This window comes from Engystomops pustulosus, chromosome 1, assembly GCF_040894005.1.
Source record: "Engystomops pustulosus chromosome 1, aEngPut4.maternal, whole genome shotgun sequence".
Taxonomy (NCBI): domain Eukaryota; kingdom Metazoa; phylum Chordata; class Amphibia; order Anura; family Leptodactylidae; genus Engystomops; species Engystomops pustulosus.
In genome coordinates, this window is record NC_092411.1 from 96,266,046 (window position 1) to 96,290,992 (window position 24,947).

A 24,947-nucleotide genomic window follows, 5' to 3' on the forward strand; every position below is an offset into this window, starting at 1 on the left:
AGCAAGGAGGAATAGAATTTAATTGAAAAAATCATGTCCCTGGTATGGAGAAGGTATAATAGAGAGATTTACATTGGTTCTGTGTATTTGACCACTCTTTGTTTTTCGTTCTAAATAACTGATGCAAAAAAAAACAAAAAATGAATTACATTACTGAGATCAGCAGTGTCGTTCTTTAAACTAGTGGAACCCAATAGTAGCAGGCTTACAATCCCCAATCCCCCAATAATCACTATTGAGAAGTAAATAGGTTTGCTATAGGTAAGGAGAAACTGATGGTTAAATGGGATGTCCAACAAGAGAAAACTTGCAGCACTACATAAGCACATATGCAAAAAAGAGCACTCATTGGGGGACATTTACTATGGCGTTTCCGCCAGTTTTGTGGCGCTCTCACCACATGTTCTGCTCTCAGACCTATTTATTAGCTGGCGGCGCCAGAAAAAATGACTTTTTCATCTGCTCCGACTCTTCTCCGAAAAGGGTCGTGGCTTTGGCGTAGTGGAAACTCAGACACAATTAATATGTGTCGCAGCCCTTTTTGGGCGCTGTAAACTGGCGGAAAGTAGACCAAAAGAAAACTGGTCTAGCAGGGACTGTTGGACACATTTCTGGTGCTCGGGACAGATTTTGGTCCCAGGGACAGAAAATGGTCTCGGCGCCAGAAAAGTCTCTGCACAGCTACACAATATTAAATGTGTATCTTCTTTCCCAGAGCAGGTCGGTAACAAAGCCAATGCAGACACCGACACTTTAAGTAAATGTCCCCCATTATTCTCCAAAAAGTGACATGCTTCTGCACCAACATATGATGAAGGTCTCATGCCTCTGATACCGCCAGATACATCAGGAGACTCCATCCTCCTGATTTATCTTGCGCGTGGCTGCGCCAGTGGACAATTCTACACCGGGCCCTGCAAAGTTTCAGACCATAGCTAGCGTGCAGACGCAGCATGGAGATGGCATGAAGGGGGGAGATATTCGCAATTACTGGCAGTTCACTAGTAATTGCGATTATTTCATGGAATTATACTTTAAAATACTGGCATACAAGTCTTACAAATCTTCCCCATTGAGGTTTTTTTCAGGAATCCTCAGAACTTTTATTTATATACAGTGGAGGGCCGTCAATGTCACTTATTAAAGGGGATGTCCAGTGTTTCAAAAGTATGGCTTTTGTGGTCCACAAATAGAAACACATCTGTAGGTGGTAGTAATGGAACTTAGATGTGATACTCAACCTCTTGAGAGGTGTAGAGTTTTTTAGAGGTAGTTATGTTTTTATAATGCTCGACAACCCCTTTATTATACATAATAACATGCACTAAATAAAAAGTGAAATCTGTATGTATATCATGGCTATAGCTGTTCCATCAAATTGCATTTAGACTATTTAATATATCTCCAATGTAAGTATTTTGGTAATAATCCTGCTAAGATTCCAACAAATACATTTCTGTTTCAAAGCATCTTATTATATGAAAAAAGGCTTTCAACTGTGATCTAACAAAGGCACAAAACAGTGCAAACAATACAAACACTCCAAAAAAGTATTGACATGAGAAGATCAATTCCTTTTTGTACATCTATAAGATGTCCACACAATGTGCATTTACTTCAGAGCAAAAGACTTTACTATGTGAGGTGTATCACACCATACGGTATACAACAGAATTCTGCACCCAAACATTCTGTGTTGATCGCCCCCCACCCCCATCCTGAATATAGGCAGAATTTATTTATCTCCTTTTTTATAAATGAACATCAGGACACTTGAAGAAGATTTTAAAATAACACAACAGTGCAACAAAAGGGCAGTTGAGTGGGTATGGCACATAAGGTCAATCTGAGAAGGGCAGAAGGGTAACAACATTTCGATCTCACTCAAGCTAAGATGGCAAATTTAGTCATACATAATAAAACCTCATTTAAAATCTCTGTGCAACATTATTTCCATCTCTGCATGAACCACTTTTAAGTGTACAGCACAGAATTATATTTCCATATATATATATAACCATTTTCTGTACAAACTAAAATCCCTTCACAGTCTTTCATGATTGGTACGTAAGAGTTGGTCTCATTGTAATCAGATTTATCCGGTACATATACAAAAAATATTCTATTCATATTATAAGTGAATGGTATACTTATACAGGCAAGATTTCTATGCAAGTCCGTCCACCTGATTTCTATGGGCCCATAGTGACACCCAATGGTCATTTTTGATCACTGCATCTATTAAGTGGTTTAACTTTTACAGATGGTTTCGGCTTTTCAAAAAAAATTTAAACCCTGAGGAATTTGTTTGTTTCATTTTTCTTAACAAACCTTTTCCCCTCAGGGTTTTTTCATAAAGCAGAAAACTGCTTGATATAAATAAAAAAGAAATTAATATACAAGTTGTAATATGTCATTAAGTACCTCTGCATTACTAAAGACCAAATAAACTCTCACCCTAGTGCAATGGACATACCAACATCTCTAGTTTGTGTTCTCTAGGCTCTGGATTGGTTTTTGTGAGTCTGTTCTTTGCTTGGAAGCCGGGACTTCCAAGCTGGTGTCTCTACGAAGTGAATTAGGGGACACAGGGATTGTTCCTTTTGGACTAAAGCCTTGACCCACAGCTGCTGGTCTCACAGGTGGCACAGCAATGGTCTGGGATACCTGAGATCTGTGGACTTTAAGACCATGTTGTTCACGAGTAGTATCCCTAGATCGAGGCCTTTGGGGCCTCTCCTGTTTAGGGCTTTTTGCCCTACAAGGGGATGGGCTGCGACTCTTCTGTCGGGAAGAACCAGGAATGATAAGATCATGCAAACGGGCAAGTGCTGGACTTCTGCTTCGTGGAGAGCGAGCGTTTGCTGGGCTGGGACTGCGTGATGGACGGAGAAGGACTTGAGTGCTGTTATCATCCTCTGAACTGGAGTCGGAGCTGTCAGAGTCTGAGCTTGGTTCAGAACCAGGCAGAGAGATCTGGGTAAAGATAGGTAAGCAGAAATACCCATGGGGCTGTGAAAATGTATTACAAATTACAGCATGTGTCAGTGTAACTATATAAGTCCATATTAATAAACAAAGACAGAATTAAGATGGAAAAGGTTGTTCAATAACAATGTTGTTTTAAACAGAAAAAGGTACATTTTTACCTGAAAAGGTTCTGTAACCCCAATTATAGTGCTCATATTGTTGCTATAGTAGCCAAGGAGATATTCACCAGTGCCTCTGGGAAGTGATTCTTCACTGAACATGACCTATATTAGGACCATATAGAGGTCAAAGTAAATATAGAAAACACTATGATATGATTTAATTGCTTTGTGAAGCTCTGCTTCTGAATGTGAAGCTAACAACCTGGTGCTGGTATCTTCCTCCTTCTGCATCATCCTCTGTTTTCACCCACACATAAGACACGTAATCTTTATGGTGTCGAAACCCAACCTGAAAATAAGACAAAATAAGATGTACTGCTGCTAAAGCTTACATGACAAACTTCTTTATATAGTGGTTCTACATTGCTCACCTTATAAAGTCCAATCCAGTCCCAAGAACTTTTCATGTAAATGGGAGACCACTGGTAAGTGACACGAGCATCAGCAGGCAGTATCCACTCATCACGTACCCAAATATGGACAAGAGGGGCAACAAGGCAAGTGGAAAACTAAAATAGTATGTCAAATGTAGAGCTTTAAGAGTGTCAAGTCACATAAGCTGCATAGTTATGGACATTTCAGTTGAACATTTCCTGTAAACCCCCAAAAATATGCTATTGAGCTTTCTACATCAGAAGTAACTTGGAAAGTACACTCCACTTGTAAACAACAGATCTACCTATTTAGGACACTTAAAAGTTCGAAATATAACTGCATGGGATATTTTACTGTAAAACTTGCAGATTTACCATCTAGGTAATTGAAAAATCAAACATGTCACCTCTCTAGGACCTCTTAAGGGGATTCAAAGGCTCACTAAAAACATATTTTTAAATATAATTTTCTACAATTTACATATTTTTTATATGAAGGTTCAGTCTTGCTGTCCATTTATGGTGCTGCCATCATTGATTGTCTCTAATGGCCACTTCAGACAGCAATGTCCGGTCACCTAGTCAGAGCATCATTTAGACGGAACCTGTCACTAGATTTTACTCCATTAAAGGACATCTACCATCAGATTACCTGATAGTAGATGATTACATCCCATCCCTGGGTGCACTGATCTTCTTTTAGTATAACTTACAATGTCTGCATTTAGTAGAAATATAACTTTATAAAATATACAAAGTAAAGCAGAGAAACGATGTGCTCCCCTTCTATATAATTTATTCATGCACACCGCCCTTCATGGTCTACCAACATAGTGTACAGAGCGTCAGTGACGTCACCAGCTCTCCCTTCAAAACTTGAACATGTGCGAGTAGAACATTGCGGGACATAACACAGGAAAAGATAATACCTGTCCCATCTTTTTACCGTGCATGGAGCGGTACGGTGCCGCTCTTTTTGGCCATTACTGTCTATGTGGGACGTCCCCCATACGTTCGTGTGAGGGTAGCCTAAGTCTGTGTATAAAATATCCTTTCTAGAATGAAATGTCATCTCCATACCAATTTAAAAAATCTCCTCAAAAGTCACGTGAAAATGAGGTGAGAAGAGTCATATTTGTCTAGATGAGTCAAGTTTAGAGGATGCAAGTGGAGTGTCAGTTCAAATAAGCCTTTGGTTCTATAGTACCTAGAAAAATGCTTTGATATTATATTAAATATAAGAATAGTATCTTTCAAAATGCATCACACATGTGTACAGAAGCTGAGATACAGCCAAAAAAGGCAGGATTTTTAATTGCAGCTCGCTTTTTCAACTATGTTTTAGATCACAAAATCACACACCTGATGCGATCTGATGACATACTTGATTTGTTTATAGGTATTATATAACCGCAGACAGAAGTGTCTGAAATGTCACTCCAACTGCAGCCTCTAAACCTGACTCATCTCAGGCAAATATGAGTCTTCTCTGATCATTCTTACATGACTTTGAGGGGGATTTTTTTTATAGGTAAACCAGTGAGGTTTCACATAAATGAAGGAATTCTAGAAAGGACATGTGCCAGTAATGTAATGGGGTAAAATTTGGTTATTTTCCAATATGGGACAAAAGATCTGCTGTTAGGCTGGCACATGACACGTATATAACTTTTATGCATAAAGTTTAGTTTAGCCTATAGACATTTTGTCTGGATAATGTAACAATCTCATGGCCTGTGTTTTGCAAACCAGTAGAAACTTCCCTAATGACAAAAGCATGATTAATTACATTATTAAAATAACTAAGGCATTAACTGGTAAAATATTGAATGTCCAGAAGTAAAGTTCAATATGTGAAAGGCAGCAGTGATAAATATCTATAATATAATACAGGCTCACCTTTACAGAAAAAATAGCTGATACAGGTTTGTGGTCACTCTCTGTGTATTGCATATGGGATCCATAGCTGAGCAGTGTCGCTGAGAGGCCTTGAGATATACTGCTACTGGCATCAGATTGTGAAATCTGATTTTTCATTTTCCACAGAATTCGGTCCGTCCATGCAGGTTTTCTTTTCTTAGAACTGAATATTACATAAATAGAAAAAAATATATTTAAAGTATAACTAAACTTAAAGGGGTATTCCAGAAAAAGCATAATTAATATTCAAATGTATCATTAAAATATAATCTAATATGTAATTAGTAGTTATTTCAAAATTTGTTCCCCTTACTAGAATAATGTTGTGGACATACACTATAATGAAGAATTAAAAGGCTACTGGCCCTTGATCAGTCCATCGATTTACTCCCACTGGACCAGACACAGGGCAGCTAGTCACATGTCCACATCACATGTCCTGCACCTGCCTGGGCAGGTCATGTGATCATCACTGTGTTTGGCTGTAGTCGGTTGCTTGTAGTGGGTTTGATACCGCTGAGGGGACAGGGCCTATGCCGATTAGGAGGTGAAACATCATCAAGGAGCAGAGAAGCAGCAGATATCTGTGCTGGGGGTCATGGAGAAAAAAACATGGAGAAATGGTGTGTGAGGACTCCAGGACTGGATATGCAGGTGGAATGGACAATACTGGTGTTATTTTGGGGGGCTGAAGGGAAAAGAAGGTTGTATTTACATGGGGCTGCATGTTAGGGGCTGAAGGGTTGTAGTCACATGGCACTGCAGTTACAAAGCTAGTTACAGGTAACTACATGTTCGGGGGCAGAAGGGATGCATTTAGATGGCACTATGTTGGAAGGATTGACTTATACATAGCACTGTATTTTTGGCATGTGATTTTTTTTTTTAACTTTACATGTTATTGCACCTTAGCTACATTAAGTTTTCTACAGCATAAACTGTAGTCAGGTGTGGGGCTGTTTGTGGAAGAAAGCAGCAATGCAAAATCCCACACAGGACCTTTTAAGGGAGGAGAGTATGTTTTTTAACATGGGACTGTATGTTGGAGGGGAGCGATTTTTTTTTTTTTTACATGGAGGGGACTGGATGATGTACATGGAGGCAATCAGCACATGGCAGGTCATACTGATATATGGGGGATGTATCACTCGCTGGCACATGGTACACCAGTAAAATGTGTGATATATTTGGTTGGCCAGTGTTGTGGTGAGACGTCATCTCAGTGAGGTTATGTGCAGTGATGGCAGTTACACATCATTACTATGGTAACAGAGCAGGACAGCCTGTTACATCATCACTGGGAGCAGAGCATGAGATGGAGGAGCTGTTACTGAGAACTGAAGGCTCATGGGAGTTGTAGTATCCTTTGTAAATCATAAAATGTAACTATATAAGCTTTGTTTTGTGATTAATGACATTGAGTTTTATTGTATTCATTTACTTATAGGATTATGAGTTTTTGTCCTGGAATTACAACATTTCACCAGGATATTTTGAAAGTCTTAGTGGTCATAACAACTGACCTTAGGTGTTTCTGGGACTGCCACTTTATTCAAAATATATGAGACTGACAGAGGTATCTGAGTAGTGTTCTATTTTTGTCAAACCCACATACCGCTATTTTTGAATAGGGGCACAGGACTTTGTGCCAACCCTATGAATAGTATGTGATTTGGGTAATATACATAACATTATACATTATATGCCAAAAGGCAAGTGCTTTAATAATTCTGCCAGTGAATCATTGCTTACCTTGTATCATAGGTGTTGGTACCAACATCATATTTATATGTGGGAGGGAAGGTGAGGGGCCCTTCCATAAAGCCCGACAACACAGGTTCACAGCATTTTGCCATGTTTAGCTGAAATGAAATTTAATAATAAATCAAGTCTCATCTTTGTGTGCCTGTGTCTCCTCATGCATTCTTCCTCTACTTCACAGTAGGGAGCGAGGTAATGTGAATAAAACTTATATAAACTACTGAAATGATTTAGAATTATGACAAATCAGCATAGCATAGGCTATGGGAAGCTGTCACCAGCTAAAAATTACATTCCTGGTGAGAGGTTTGCGTTAATACTGTGCACCTTATAGGAAATCAACAACTAGAAAATCCTAAAAAAAATCACACTAGCAACAGTAATAAATGATAATGATCAGGTGGAGCATGTAATTACGAGTCCAGTAAACTAAACGCTGCAAGGTATTATCGTTAAAGCCACAAAGGCAGCTACTTTACCAGATTCAATGTGCTATTGAGTAGGGATTGGATAAAGCCCCACGTGTATTGTCTGTCAAGCAGGCTTCCTCAGGGAATATCACAGAAATAAAAGTTTGTATATATGTTTGTCAGCCCTGGCGTGGCCCAAATCAGGAGACTTCCATTGGAAATGACATACTTCCGGTTGTAGGCCTAAATGTCCGTGATTATGTGTCTTAGATCACATTATTACCTTTTCTATACGCATGCATTGTTTGATGGTAGTAAAGCACATACCACATAACGCACATACGCCTTACTGGATTTGGGCCACACCAGGGCAGACCAACGTATTGGTTACAAACTTTTGTTTGATATCCCCTTATGAAGCCTGCTTGACAGGCAATGCGTGGGGATTTATCCACTCCCTACCCAATGGCACATTGAATCTGGTAATGTAACTACCTTTGTGGTTTTATCGATTGACTGGTTGTGATTACACGCTCCACTCGATCATCATCATTTATTACTCTTGATAGTGTGATTCTAATCATATTAGAATGACAGATATATACAGAGCGTCTCATAGCATAGTTACTGCAATTTACCCGATATTGCTATTAATTGTCATTATATATCAGTGTGACGCTGCATCGGGGAGTTTAGGAGTGTTCGGAAACCATTTTTAGATGGAAAAACCAAGGAGATGTGTAAAAAACACATCTCCTTCTGTTTATTTTTTGCTGGAATACATTTGTCCCCTCTTTTTGCTTGCAAATACAGCAAACCCATCATACTTCCAGTAATTCTGTATTTATGTGAAAAAAAACCAAGAATCTAGATCTGGTTAAATACTACAGCAGTGTCTCAGAACATAGGAGGGAGGCTTCTGAGAAGCTCAATGTTAAGACCTTTATTTGGAGGCCACATGGTTGGCACTTTTCCTAGGTCTACTCTTGCTAGTGATCAGTTACTGTCACAAACCACCACACATTGATATAAATGGCATAGCTAAGAGACATGTCATTAATGTCTTTAGTTAAACATACCTTTACATTTTTTAAGCAAACATTCACAAGTGTAAACTCTGTAAAACCATTAGAGGCTCATTTAGCTGAGAAGGCACAGAGAAATGTCAGTTTACAACTGACTTCGGTTTCACATTCATAAAACTTTACTTCTCCCTTAGGGTATGTGTCCCTAAAAGAGGGCAGAAAATCCACAGTATCCAAAAGTGAATGAGATTTGGTGAACTTCATACACTGTGGAAAATATCTTCACAGAATCCACACAAAGAGAAATATTTGTTTTAAAGAACTACATCCCATATGGGCATTCCCATAATGTACAGCTTCTCGCTCTGTCACAATATGGAATACAACTATCTCCCTTTTATTGGAGCATTGTCCAGAGAATCAAACTCTGTACAGTTAATTCTTCTTCTCATTTTCTCTTTAGCTTTGATCCATTTATGGCTTGTGGTATGTGTATAAATAAATGAGAGGCATCAGATCTAATGAGATAAACACAGGAGAAAATCCTAAATTACCTGAACTTACTTACATATCAAACCTTTTGGCTAAATGAAATATTTATATGAAGCTATTATTGAGGAATGTATGTATTTTTAGGCATCTACCTCTAGACTACCAATATGATACCCTCACCTGGTCTTTCTCCCAAAGCAAAGACAACTTGTTGCCCTGGATAGCGGACTTCACAAAATAAAGATCTAGATCATCTATTCGGAAATTTAGGTCTCCAAACCAGAACACCAGGCTGAAATGAGATGCAAAGAATTAGGAGGTCTAAAAGCAATACACAATGGAAAAAGATTCAGTATAGAACTGAAAAGTGAAAGTCCAATGTAAAAGCAGTCTATAGTAAACGGAGAAACATTAAATACAATACTCCTATGTAAATGTACTGTATAGAGGGGTAAAACTGTACACAATATTAAAGGACCCTAAGCGTGCAAAGAATTAACTGGTCTCTTAAATGTGCTGTCAACTAAAATATTCAATTTAACAGTTAATTACATGGTCCTGAAAGCCTTGAAGCCATGCTTGTCATTTCAATTTACTGACATGGTTAAAATGTATTCTTCATCGATAATTCATTCTTTATGTTTGCATGGATTGCACAACCATTAGCATAAACCCGATCAATTGACAATCATTTTTTTCACAATCTATCAGAAAATTGTGGCATCCTGCTTGGTCATGTTACTTTTTAGTCACAGAATGTTTTATTGACATTTGGTTATATCAACTGCGGTGGTCCCTTTTTACATAGTATGTACTTGTGTTTGCATAAATTTGTATGACTCGTAAAAACCTGTTCTGAAGCCTCTTATTTTGTTCACAACACCTGATTTTCATATCTTCTTGCTGCCAGTCATGCTGATTTACATGATGAAGCAACACATCACAAAAGATGACATTTCATTCCATTAACTACTTCTGCACTATTTTGGCCTCAAGAACACTGCCCTATTTTTTTTTAAATACTTTTTATTGAATTTTTAGAAAAAATACAAATACACTGAGACAAGATACTATGTTATAGTACATATCTTATCAAAGCTAACAAAGCTAAATACACAGAGTGATAAAACATGTGTTAATTTCCTCTTAAAGTATCGCAATGTGTTGTATTAATAATACAACCGTTTATCCTTACTCATATGAGGATAATAGTTTTGCTAGATCTATTGTATAGTATGTAGAGAATAGCATTGAAAAACAATCAAAAACATTTTAACAGTTAAACAGTACAAACTGTGACCTGATGTTGGAATGTATTTCAAATCTGCCCTGTGTAAGTGTTTATAGCTTTGGAACACTTTAAAATATCCATGAGATCTTGAGATTGTTTTCTCGTGACACATTGGGGGGGGGGGGGGATTTATCATTGTGTCCCAGGTTCCACCAGTTTAGTGGAGGAAAACCCTAGTCATTTTCTGTGTCAGATTTATCACTGTGTTAATGAATCTGGTGCAGGATAAAACTGTCGGTTTCCAGTTCAGACCTACTTTAAAGTGGTCTAAACTGTGCGCCACAATTTTTGGCGCATGGAACATTCAAATAGATCACGCCCTTTCTAGACCAAGCCATGCCCCTTTTCCGAAGGGCATGCCCCCTCAGTCAGACAAGTCGGAAAATGGCTAAAAACAGGTCTAAAAAGCCGGCGTAAGGCTTTTCACACTGTTTTAGGCGCAAAACCACCAGAATTGTGGCGCAAGTGCGTTATTACATGCCCCCCATTGAACTTCAAATTAGTTTAAAAATTCGGATTATATTTTTTTTGTTTAGCTATGAAAAAAACCTAAATTTGGCAAAAATGTCAAAAGAGTCTTCAATTTCAAAGTTTTAAATTATCTTCTTCATAGAACCCATAACTCTTAACTTACATTTCCCAAATGTCTGCTTTATGTTGTCAGGGTTTTTAAGCATCAAGAATGTTATGGGAATTTAGGTGGCTTTTTTACACTTTTTTGAAATGAATGAAAAGAGGCACTTGTCTTGCTCATAATAATAGGTAATAATAAGATAAGCACATCCTGCAACTGGATAATAATTAACTTACTCCATAAATATTATGGGTTCACGTATTCCTTAGTAGCACTTAGCAATTAGTAGCCCCAGGTGCCTGCTTCACATGACCGCTGATTGTAAAATTTCACGATAAATTCCTGATGAATAGTTAAAGTACCTGGTGCCCTTCATATTAACCTTTCTGGTACACCTCCTTCAATTACTAGTTCCTACATCACTTTTGGAAAAGGTTTCTCAGTTAACTTAAAGGAAAACTACCATTTGCTTTTATGCATTATGAACCAAACATACTATGAAAATGCTGTAGTTTCACTGATATCGAAACATTTCTTGTTTAATCCCTGAGGCGAGTGGTTTTGCTGAAAAAACAACTATAAAATTATGATGATAACGCTCTGTTGCTCCTGTGGCTGCTCCGCCACTCTTACCCTAATTATAAACTGTTCCAACCTTGTCATGCCCACCATAAGCCAAGAACTCTGTATCCACTGTTTTGTCCCTGACAGGCAGAAGTAATCAATCGCTGCACCATCCCCCAGCTGCCATGTAAGTCATCCATCTCAGGTTGTTTAGTCCTGTCTGGACAGTGCAGGGAGCTCCCTGTATGTGGAAGTAATGTGTTTATGTACAGCAGCCAGCCTGAACCCAAGTTCCTGAATGACATTGCAGCATAATGATCTGCAGGATACTGGGAAAGCTGGATGACGTCACAGTCTCTTGGGAAGGCTTATAGGGGTCTGCCTTATGCATGCTGAAGAAGTTCATAATTAGGGTAAGAGCCTCATTTTCATAATTTTATAACAGTTTATTCAGCAAAACTACTCGGTTCAGGGATTAAACAAGATATGTTTCTGCATCAGTGTAGCTACAGCATTCTCAAGGTATGTTTGGTTCACAATACATAAAAACAAATAGTAGATTTCCTTTAAGCACATTTTGTGACGGTGCTATAGTAGTCAGGAATACTTCCCCCTGCAGGTCCACCTAAGAGGCAGAGGGCTTTTATGCATTTTGTGCATCGCTAGTCTGAGACATTGTTTTATGTGAATAATAAAAAAAGGACAAGTTCTATACCAAATCATTAAACCAGACCAGGAACTTACTCATGGTCTAGGACACCATTTGCTAGAGGACCCTGGAATTGTTGAAGATGCAGAATACTCTCAAAATTGTCCACACGCTGGTCCGAATTTTCCATGTGAGCGGGCAAGTGACAGTTCAGAAAGCACACCATGTGTCCAAACAAGGATAGCCGTATGCTGACGCCACCTTTGTTACCCTAAATATTAAAGGAAAATGAAGAAGCAGGAATAAGCTAGGCACATATGAACGACCATAAAGAAAACTGTTCGGCACTTGGACCCCCCTATATATGGAATATATGTGATTAAAATATGTTATAAAAGTGGTAGTACTTCACATGAACAGTAATGTATGGGATATTTTCTTAAAGTATACATACAAAAAAATATAAATGCATACTAAATTGTGCGTCTTACTATATTGCACCTTTTTCCAGAATCAGAAATTCCGATAAACTTTATTCCACTTCACAATTTTGTATATATATGTATATATATATATATAGAGAGAGAGAGAGAGAGAGAGAGAGCATATTCTTGATGTGCATCTGTCTACAGCAGTATACTAACCCAGTAACCCCCTAAACCAGTCCTTGTGCAGTCAGTCTGTACATCACGTAGATAGGGAAGATGGAAATACTTTGCAAACACCAACAAAAGGCAACCCTGCATCCGCACAGAGCTGACCTATAATAAAAAAAAAAACAAATTAATCCTCATGAAACCTGTGTAAAAAAGAATGTAAACTATATATATATATATATATATATATATAAGGAATAAGGCTTGCAGCGCAGAATGTGCACAGCTCTGCTACAACCTGGCACCTTCTCTACCCTCTGAACACAATTGCTACAAGACCAGTTAGTAAGGAAGTAGCAATCCAGTTACAGCAGGAAGTTATTACACTGTGCCACAGCAAACAACACATACCATAAATGCTAACCAGGATATTTTAAAGAGAACCTGTCATGCAAAATAACCCCCCTAAACTAAATATATTTTCATAAACTGCCATTAGAGAGCATTGCCTCTATCCCTTCATTGTCCCTCTACATGCCTGTAAACCTAAGCAATGAGGTCCTAAAGCTGTATGCAAATGACCTGTGAAATGTCCAATGAAGCATTAGCATATTCAAGCTGTCCACTCTATTCATGAGTGGGAGGCACAGCCACACCCCCAGTGCTTGACTGACAGCCTGTATAATGGTGTGAGCCTGTATAATGATGTGATGGCTCCATGTGCTTGCTGGTGGCCACGCCCCCTGCAGCCTGTGTCTGCATGGGTGTGTGTGTTTAGGAGAGATACAGCAGCTCCAGGATGCAGCCATGTTACAGCAGAACATGTCAGATTCATGTGTAGCTGATCTCTGTGTCTCTCACCTGTATACTAGGAGGATGCAGAACACACTAGTCATGCTTTACTATACATTACACACAGACATGAGCAGGGGGAGGAGAGGGGAGGGGGAACAGGAGTGACATCACTGCCTCTGACCATGTGACCCGCCTCATTTACATAATAAAGAATAGATGATTTTACAATGATTAATGTATGAAATAACTAAATAAAGGCTGGGATGGGATCCTTGTGAGCTGCTCCAACAGGTAGAGGTGACAGGACTAGTGGCAGAGACCTGATGACAGGTGTCCTTTAAGCCTTTAACAGATTAATCAGGAAATGCATCAAACTGGTTTTCCAAGAAATTCAGATAATGATGGTCTCCAATTCAGTCACTGTGCATAAAAATAAAGCATCCGGGCACCTATATGAAGTGATCACGTTTTATTATGGGGATATTAAAGACTCTAGCATGATGTTTTATTTTTTGTAAATAGTTATTAAGAAGCAGGCCCCATGTAAGTTCCTCTTACACAAGCTTGTATTTCCTGATAATGAGCATTACTGTGACTAGTAATGCTAGTGCTGAAAAACTCGGCTTATACTCGAGTATATACGGTATACCCATCCTCGTTATGTTAGAAAAGAATTCCTTCCCACCAGAGTATCTGGAAATCAGTATAAATACGTGGATCAACAGCACATATATAGGAATCTAGTAACTATAATATGGTTATATTCAAGAAATACTACCAGGCCCTTCTCTAACTCTTTAAGGGTATTCTCTAAAATTAGCACAGTGGTCTGCCACCAGCTCTCGTTAGAAATAAGCCTCGTCCGTAACAGGATTATTTTGGGCCAGAAGCCAAAAGGTGAAAGGTGGTGGAGGAAGTGCCAAGGTTTGGGGAAAGTTTTCTTCAGCAGAAGTTGGACCTCTCATACAGGTACATGGCTGAGTGAATGCAAGTGTGCATCAAAACATTCTTTAACAGCGCATGTTTCCTAGCATTCTTCACTAGAGATGAGCGAGTATACTCATCCGAGCTTGATGCTAGTTCAAGTATTAGCGTACTCGAAACGGCTCGTTGCTCGTATGAGTATCTCGCCGGCTCCAGATCGAGCATTTACTTAACGAAACACAGTGAAGAAAACTATTAAAACAGTGAACACAGTGAACACAGGACACTGTGAAGAACAATATGTGTGAAGAACACATTACAGATGTTTCCATACATCTGCAATGTGTTCTTCACACATATTGTTCTTCACATACTATTGTGAAAAATACCGTTCGGCACATGTACGGAACATCTGCAATGTGTTCTTCACTGTGTTCTTTTAATGTGTTATTTCAGTGAAAACATATGCAAACATCTGCAATCTGTTCTTCTTTAGTATTCTTTCAATGTGTTCTTTCAGTGAAAAATGCTCGAGTCTCCCATTGACTTCAATGGGGTTCGTTATTCGATATGAGCACTCGAGCATCGGGAAAAGTTCGACCCAAATAACGAGCACTCGAGCATTTTAGTGCTCGCTCATCTCTATTCTTCACTCAATCAGCCAGAAATTTTCATGTAGGACAAAAACCCCTTTATGTCAGATGTAAACAAAGGTAAAGCAGTACCTTAAGATAGAAAACAATGAAATGGCCAGTGCAGCGAGTCCTTATCTAAACCCAATAGAAAACCTCTGGAAATTCCTTGGTGACAAAGTTATGGACATGAAACCCAACAGCCACAATACTGTGAGAAAAACTGGATGAAGAGTGGACTAAAATCACATCAGAGCAGTATGCAAGACTAGTGATGTCCTGTGGGCCAGATTTGCTGAAATAATTGAAAGCAAAGACCATTACACTCCCTACTGATTGGTGACTGTTGTAACCTTTAGAAAATGTAATTATACTTTTTTTCTGTGCTACTGTCTTTGGTATTCTCTAATCATGATCATTAAGTTTTTTGCAAAATAAAGGTTTTATAAAGGTTTTATAAATAAAGTAATCCAGCATTGTTCTCTAATTTTGGTCTCCAATGTATGTACAGTTGACAGAGTGTAGATTACAAGCAGAATACAAGTATAAGCAATCCAATGAAAGTCAATTACCCTGTGCTGGGGATGATTTTCTGTTACTGGTGGAATACGCACAAATCCTTCCCACCACTTAGGTGAGTTTCTGGAACACCTACTACCTGGATCATATCTGGCACTGGCTGCTTCTGTAAAATTTTTTGTGAGCCATATTAGTTTTACCCAGTGTTTTCCCTTTTAGTAAGTAATCTTGGCAGGTAATGGTAAAAAAGTATGATAGCCCCACAGCCCCTCCGGTACATGTGCAGCTTTTTGTGATTTTTTTGTCGTAATTGAGACTTTCTCTGTTGAGACTTTTAAAAAGTCTCAACTGCAACCAAAAAGGTCTCTATTGTGACAAATATGATCAACATGACAGAAGCAAAAAAAGTCTCGAAAAATAGTAACCAGACAATGGTGAGATAAATCCGCCACACCCTGTGTTGTTTTTAATATGATTTTGGGTGGTTGTGGCAAAGAGGTTTCACTGTATGTCAGATAATATAGATTTGTCCCTGCTAGAGATCTCACCAGCACATAGCTGAAAGGGCTCAAGACATCCATGAATACTTCACTCCACTGATCCGAAAACAGTGCATCTTTTAGACGCTTATTGATCATGGAATTGACCTCCTGTAACCTGAAGAGACACAGTATAAGAAAGCTAATAACTAAAATAGATGACATATTAAATATAACAAGCATAGATGAAAGTAATATTTTCCTACCCAATAACGAACATATCAGTCTTGCCATCCCCAGCATTAAGGCAAAGAAGACCAGTGAGGTCTGAAGGTGGCACAGAACAGCCAACATTCCATGTTATGATGTATATCCTGCACATGGACAAATAATAATTGGAAAACATAAAAATATTATATTTAAATGATCACATAAATGTTTTGCATTTCAAACGCCTCCTAAAGAGACATAACAACGAAACTGAGAATTTTATGAATACCCTGACAACTTGATATTACCATTCCCCTTGTCATACAGTTGTGTCTCTATACTGTCTGATAAATCCATTCAGTGCTTTTATTACCAGATTGATATTTTTTCAAAAGGAATAACAGAGTAATGGTTACAACATACAGTACATTTACAAGAAAACACATTCCAGAAAATCAGCCATTTTTTACGTGGCCAAGAAGAATTAAGAAGATTGTTAAGATTAAGGAGAATTCTTTAAGTGTGAATGTAGCTTGTTAGTTTAATTATATGTGCTTTATATGCAATAATACATTTAATAGGATATCTAACTACAAGTCGTATTTTTTTATATATTTGTATGCACAGAATTTGTGAAAACTAATAACAGATCTGTTACCTACATAAACTATTACTTCATTTTAACAAAATATAATTCTAACTTATAAAAGTAGTAACTGTACATTTTTAAGAAAATAGTGAATGTTATTGCCATCTATTTTAATTTGCTGTAACAATTGAGTATTATTTTATTTTATTACCTAAAGTCCTCTCCTGCTTTGTTTAGCTCAGCACCATTTAAGAAATATTTCTCTACTTCCACTTCAGATGGTTGAATAGAATCAGATCTCACAGTAGGTTCCTGAGATCTAACGGAACGTGGAAAAGCTTGGGATCTGGTGGGTTGTGGGGAACCTCTCGGGCTAGGCGCTGGGGATCGATTAGGTGATGATGGAGCAGGTGGGAGTGGGCTAAATTGAAGAATTGGAGATAAGAGGCCAGGACAAGATCCCTCGGGTTGTGATCTACCAGACTCATCTTTAGGACTAAACTGAGAACCCACAGGATGTAGTCTCAAGGATCCTTCTGGTTGTGACCGATCTGGAGCAGAAGATCCCACCGGAGCTAAAGGACGGATTGACAGTTGTCCCAAAGGAAGTAGAATATGTGAACCACTAGAACCTTCAGGCTGTGATCTACGAGATCCTGCAGGACTTAGTCGAGGAGATGTTGCAGGACCAGGTCTTGACGACAGCTCCGGGGATGGTGGGGCAACAAACACACGTTGTGCATCCATCTTTAGAAATCAAGCAAAAAAAAAAAAATAGAATGTCAATATTCAATAACTAAAAAAGTAACAAGTCAAGAACCACATCTATCAATGTATTAAAATAGTATTATGTCATAAATACATGATAGATGTGGGATAGATAAGGAAAAGGTATGTGCATCACAAGACTATGGATCGATTTCTTTCCACTGGAAGTAAACATAGAAGCTTTTTATAGAAGGACAGCTAGCAGAGATCTAGAAAACCGCGAGGAATTGATATAAAAAGTATATTGTACCTAATTTAATTACGCACACAGGGGGATATTTATCATTTGGCAGGATTTTGAGCAGTTTTCTATGTTTTGGCAGGTTTCCAACAGTCGCATTTATAGTCCGGTGTATGTGTATGTGTTAAATGCCTTCTAATATGACTATTGGCTGTGTGTGCTGTGTGGGAATAGACTGCACCAGTCGCACGTATGTTTAACAACTGCTCAATTTCTGCCTTTTTGCACAGGAAATTCTCAGATACCTCAAACATAAGGCTACATTCACACACATGTATGGGGGACGTATATACGGCCGACGTATATACGGCCGATATACGTCCCCCATACACTTCTATGGGCTCACACGTGCGGCACCGTACCGCTCCGTACCGCTCCGTAGCCCGGGAAAAGATAGGACATGTCCTATGTTTTCCTGTGATACGGCACCGTGCGCTGTATCTTCCTATGGAGAGGGGCGGGGGTGAGCTGCGCTCATCCCCTGCTCCTCTCCTCTGCGCCGATGTATGCCCGCCATACTACAGTACGGCGGGCATACATCGTGTGAATGTAGCCTAAAATTTAGCAAAATCTCCCCCCTGTAGTAGCAATGGACCCACACAGACTACCTCCTATGTGGTGTAGTTTTGCTATTAAATTTGCGTTCTTTTGAAAATTCTCAGTTGATAAATGTGGTGTTGCACCCTCTGTGGTGTATTTTTTTCACCATTGCATGACTTTAGAGTTGCGTTTTTTTCTCACGAAAAAAAAATCTGCAAAAATTTGCGACAATTATACGCCAAGAAGGACTAATGATAATTCTCCCCCACAATGTCTATCATTTACTGAAAGTGGACAACCCCTTCACAATCTCTGGATAGTCAAATCACACCAAGCATAATGTTCTCTAGGCAGGGAAAGAGTTACAAATTAGCATTTTATCCTTATCTTTCTGCTGTGAATGGATATGACTTCAGATTGGCTGCTCACTGCAGGGGAATGAAGAACAATAAGGCCACAGAGAAGTTACTATACTCAATTAAATGTATCACTTTTATCAACTGCTTTATTCCTTTCTAAATTAGCAAAAAAATATTCAAAGGTTTAGTTTTAATCTATTGTTTCTTTTCAAAAGCACCACATGTCTGCACCACATATGTGCCACACATGACCCGTTTGTGTCGCGGCTGCACTATTCTTAATGTGACACAAATGTCTGCACTAAAGGGGGGGGGGGGGTTCCGATGCTCAGTTGGATTGTGCGCCAGATTTTTCATATAAAGTCTCACAGAAGTGTGTTGTATGCCCCATATAAAGGTAAACCAAAAAGAGGTGGTGCGCTCTGTCAGAGAAGTGCAGAGGGCATCAGATTCATACAGAACGTGCGGCAGAAATCATGAATCTGGTGCAATCTCCACTATACACAGGCAAACTGCACATAGTAAATACTGCACTGTTCTTGTAATTGTGCCCGTATGTCCTTTCAATTTGTTAACCTTAAAGAGGTATTCCCATCTGGGCATTTACATTTCGTTTAATTCATTTGCCATATGTAAGCGTTTCTTCAATTGAATGTTATTAAAAAAAATGTTCCTGTGTGAAGATAATTTCTCATAAATGTATCCATGCTGTCCCTTAGAAACGAGATAGCTTGCTCAGATACGACCACCTCACATTTTGGCAGCAGTGTGCAGATATGCGCTATTGAGCCCTGCCCGACCACATTTATTCAGTGCTCATTACCACAGGATGTCTGTGGGACCTGCAGTAACTCCCGGACATTTCATATACAAAAACTTTTTGTTGCTTGGTGCAATCCCTCCAGCAGAGGTGGTCGTATCCGAGGAGTAAGTTTCTAAGGGACCATATGACTACATTTATAAGAAATTATCTTCACACAGGAACATTTTTTTTTAATAACATCTAATTGAAGAAATGTTTATACATGGCAGATTAATGAAACAGAATGTGAATGCCCAGATGAGAATACCTCTTTAATGCACAATCATTTTTTATCTATGTATATGGTGGCTTATTAAAATCCAAATCCTGAATGCATGAAATATACCTTTGCCAGAAAACCAGTTGTGAAGATAGTATTTTATGAGAAATACTGGAAGGACTACTTTCACATTCCTAAAATGTTGCATTCATTCACTTCCTGAACATTGTATCTGCAAATTCGAACTAAAAGCTGTCCAAACCAACCTCAGATAACCCACTGACCGTAGATTAAGTTGTCTATGCGGATTCATTCTGATAGCACATATATAATTCATAGATAAGCAGTGGAATAAGCTGAAGAACTGTAAGTGCAGTATAAGTGTGCCACTTTATTATTATAATTTTGGGGGGACAAATGTTTGTTCCACTTAGCTATACTATTCCTGCTCCAATTTAGATTAATGTGTATGGCAGTTGTAGCAGATTATGCCACACAATGTGAAGTATAAACTCTCCTTGAAATATTTGTAGTCTACAAACATTGGATAATGTAGCTATGAGATGTCAAGTCAAGTGATAATATACGCACAGGTTTCGGAAATATGTAGGACTGATGGAGACTTGTAGGTGGGGAGAGATAAATAAAATTACCGTATATGCTTATATTCACACATCCTTCTTTTTTATTTTCTTTCACATCTTATTATGGGACAGCATATGCAATAAACAATAGTGGGTTACGATATGGGTGAATTGGGTGGCAAAATGGAGCCAAGCAGCACCATGGCTATAGCCACTTAGTTTGATATACAATTATAGATAGGAGATAACAGAACAGAAAAACTTGGAATAAACCCTTGAAGAAATCTGAAAGACACCAGAAGACCCGCAAAGTGTAGTTGTGCGATGTATGACATTGAAAACCTCAATAGCAATAAAAAGGCATGATGATAACCTTGTATAAGCTAAGAAAATAATTTACATTTAGGTTACATGCATAAGACTGTTGTTTCCATAGGTGTGGTATCCATTAATTCAATGGATAGCACTTGAACACCTGAAAAGGAAATCTACCACCAGGATCAAGGATTGTAAACCAAGCACACTTACATGCAGGTGTGTGCCCTCTTCTCTTAGCTTTTTATGGAAGAGAAGTCTTTACAAATTATGCAAATGAGACTAAGGGGCTCTGGGACTTTAATCAAGCCTTGGGCCCGTCAGGCTCATATGGATAATATTTTAAGCTTTTTTTGTACACACACCAGCATATAAGTGCCCTTGGTTTACAATGGTGGTAGATTTCCTTTAAAGGGAACCTGTCGCCAGGGACCTCATTTTCACTAAAGACAGGTTGCAGAAGCTTATTACACCTGCAATGCAGACCTGCCTCTCTGTCTTTTATAAGCTTTTGCATAACAATATAATTGTGTAATAACTTACCTTGCACTCTGACAAAATCCTGGGGTAGTCAGAGAGGCTGGGCTTTGGTTTGGATGCATTTCAAAAAACAACATGTGCCTTGTCTGTGTTACTCACTCCTCAGACCTTAGCCCCCACCTTTGTGCTCCTGTACAGCTCCAACTCCTGCTCCTTCTCAGAGGTCACAGCCTGTTGAGCTGACATCAGTGGGAGAGGAACGGAGCTGTACAGGAGCACAAAGATGGACACAGGCTGCAGCTCAGACAAGTCACATGTTGTTTTTTGAAATGCATCCAAACCAAAGCCCAACCCCTGTGACTACCCCAGGATTTTGTCAGGATGCAAGAGTAAGTTATAAAATTATATTGTAATGTAAATGCTTAGAATATGCAGAGAGGCATTTTTGCACTGCAGGTGTCATGGGCTTTTACAATCTGTCTTTAGTGAAAATGAGGTCCCTGGTGACAGGTTCCCTTTAAGTTTTCATGCACAGCCATGGATTCCACAGCTCATACTTTGGGTATGTTTGCTGGAGACATATAGTTTGGCAGCAGTATAATCATTCTGAAGACATGAAGTCATGGATCCGTTACTTGTGGACCAAGAAAAGCAGACATCCTTTCCATAGGATTTTTAATATGCCAGGTAGTCCTACTTCTCCAAAATGTACCATCAATAATGAAATCCAAGCCCTAGGTAGCAAGTTATGAATGGAATTAAGATACTAAAGAAATCAAGACTACAATAAGAATAATGGCATAATAACTCATAGAAAATACTTATTCACAGATACATTGTGCAATCATCAACAGTTTGGCTTCCCATACAAATACACTATAACACTAAAACTTCCTTCCATTAGCACGATCCTTCAGACCAGCTGTGCATATAAATCCCAGGGAAAGGCAAGAATTGACTATTTGCCAAGAATGCTCATCTCAAGGGAAAACACTAGGAGTCAGCAAGTAATATCAATCTGTTTCCCGAGATAGATGATGCCCAACAGTGTGGCTGCTCCAAATATAAAACAATGTATCATTGGTGGATACTCCAGAAAACAGCAGGCTAATACATATGGAGGATGACATTGTTATTGTCCCTAGAATAATATTCCTTAAGATTATTTGTTATAATAGTAATAAAATATTTAAAACCATTCTATAAAAATATTATTATGTTATCATAGACTCACAAACAATCACACTTACGGCTCAGTTCACATCGGTGTCTGGGGCTTCAATGCAGATTTGTTTATATTTGAAGGGAAAATTTGCATTATATGCAATTCTATTTTTAAGGACAAAATGCCAGATACTGCAGTGAAGGATAATGGGTTGTTTTGTGCATGGGAGATGGCAGAACATTTTTGCTATTGGAATCACCAGAAGCCACAGGGTAAATGTGATGAAAGCAAATTAGATTACGGTAATATAAGAGATTATTTATTTATTCAACACTAACCTCTTCTAAAATATTTTGAATTAAATATGTATGTTGTAACTTTCCATGTTCATCTCTTTCTGAGAAAGCGGTTTCTATCATATTGTCTTACAGGACAATATGATTGAATGATAGTGGTCAGCCACATTGAGCATCAGTAATGCTGGTCAGGAATCTGGAAAAAGCGTGGTGATAAAATATTGTTATAGCGGGCAAATCACCCAGCTTTACCAGGAGTCCTGAATGACAAGCTAGCCACACTGAGTATCAGTAATACTAGTCAGCATCTGCAAAAAGCGTGGTAATAAAATCTCTGTAGATATTGTTATAGCGGGCAAATCACCCAGCTTTACCCGGAGTCCGGAATGACAAGCTAGCTACACTGAGTATCAGTGATACTAGTCAGCATCTGGAAAAAGTGTGGTAATTAAATCCCTGTAGATATTGTTATAGCGGCCAAATCACCCAGCTTTACCAGGAGTCCTGAATGACAAACTAGCCACACTGATCATCAGTAATACTAGTTAGGAATATGAAAGGGCATACTAATAAAATCCCTGTAGATATTGTTATAGCGGGCAAAACACCCAGCTTTACCATAAATCCTGAATGAAAGCCAGCCACACTGATCATCAGTAATACTAGTCAGGAATCTGATAAAATCCCTGTAGTTAGTGACATAGTGGGCAAATCACCCAGCTTTCCTACAAACAGAATTTTAAAAAAACATAAGACTTATATTTACTGTGAATATAAAATGGTTATATAAGTTTGGTTTCCATTATTCTGCTCAGTTATAAAAGAAGGCAATAAAAACTATAGATATGCCACATCCATCATTAGACTGGCACCAGACCCCGTTGACTACCATGAGGTGCGTGGGGCTCCTGTCATGGTGTCTGTCATTTTATCATGCAGAATATTCCAGAGGTTCAGCATTTCACCAACAGAATTAGTGCAGGAGCCTGCAACACAAATGTGAATGAACTTCCCCCCACAATGACATCCACATACTATATAATCTGTGGCACCCACATTCCCTGGCACCACAGGGGGCACAGACATAAGAGCTGGGTATTACTACTCCTCTTATCTGAGTCACAGTTGTCAAGTAGTCCTGTGTCTATAAATAAACTTTCAGCATTTATGTGACTGGTATGAGCCTGTTACTGAGGCACAGAGAAGACAAGGGGAAAGGGAAGCGCAGCAGGAGTCACCATCAGGACACAACAATGAGACACATGGACTAGAATGGTGGGCATGAGTATTGCCCGGCAGGCACAAGGTCAGTGCATGTATTCTGCAAGATAGGTACTATGGTGCCCACCACCCCCGCCTGGCCGCCGCATGGTGACTTTTAATGTCTTCACATGCTGCACCAGGGACAGCACCATATGTATGTAAGCGCTAGCATTGCAGCCATGTTACCTGCCCACTGCTGGCATGTTACCTGCGAGCCTGCATCCTGTGCCCTGGCCGTCCTCCCGCGGTCCCTATGCTCTGCCATAGCAGCTCAGCAGATGCTCTCCTCCTCCTCCTCCGCCTGGCAGCCCCTCACCAGCAGGTGACGTCAGGGAAGCAACCTGCAGGAGGATGGCTGGGAGCGCCCCTCCGCGTTACCACACGAGCATTACACTGACCTTGTCCCCGGTCCGGCTGCTGAATGATTCATTGACCTCCAGGGGTGGAGGGGGTTCAGCCTCAGCTCTCACCTACCCGGTGTATGCCCAGGGGTGGAGACTGGCAATACAGGAAGCAGGAACATGGGCTGCTGCACTGGCTCACCATGAACTTTCACCCCTTCGTCTATGCTTATGTGTGCCCGACAGCAGGTGTGCCGCAGGCAGAGTCCTGGCACTGGGTGTTATTTACCCACTTCCAGGTGCTGTCTGGGCTATACTTACCTGTACTATGGTTGCCATTAGGATTTCAGGTAAATTGTGTGTTCCCCGCCATCCCTGGAGCACAGTACAGTGATCTATCCTACACTGTATCACAGACCTGCAGATCCTTCATACACATGTCATTGTATTTACCAGAGGAGATAGTGAAGTATCTGCACATATCCAGTATATGGACAAATCTGATACAAGGCATCAGGTGACCCTGAATGAAATAAAAAGTTGTCTTTAGGTAAGTGCCACACATAAAGAAAGCACAAGCGGCTAACCTGTTACATTTTACAATGGTAGTGTAGTGG

At 39.3% G+C, this 24,947-nt stretch overlaps 1 protein-coding gene across 3 annotated transcripts; it reads right to left on the reverse strand.

Moving 5' to 3' along the window:
• Positions 1 to 750: 750 nt before the first annotated feature.
• On the reverse strand, positions 751 to 24,508 carry INPP5J (inositol polyphosphate-5-phosphatase J). 3 transcript variants are annotated; one of them, XM_072149014.1, is made up of 13 exons: positions 24,388 to 24,508; positions 17,168 to 17,703; positions 16,424 to 16,531; positions 16,227 to 16,335; positions 12,857 to 12,973; positions 12,308 to 12,483; positions 9,315 to 9,426; positions 7,199 to 7,308; positions 5,426 to 5,609; positions 3,524 to 3,661; positions 3,355 to 3,441; positions 3,150 to 3,254; positions 751 to 2,976 (listed from the first exon to the last, which is right to left on the reverse strand). In XM_072149014.1, the coding sequence occupies exons 2-13, from the start codon at positions 17,701 to 17,703 to the stop codon at positions 2,485 to 2,487; spliced, it is 2,274 nt and encodes a 757-aa protein (XP_072005115.1). In that variant the 5' UTR covers positions 24,388 to 24,508; the 3' UTR covers positions 751 to 2,484. The 3 variants fall into 3 exon arrangements, with proteins under 3 accessions (XP_072005115.1, XP_072005105.1, XP_072005126.1); XM_072149004.1 differs by lacking the exon at positions 24,388 to 24,508 and adding an exon at positions 24,198 to 24,319; XM_072149025.1 differs by lacking the exon at positions 24,388 to 24,508 and adding an exon at positions 24,176 to 24,251.
• Positions 24,509 to 24,947: the final 439 nt, after the last annotated feature.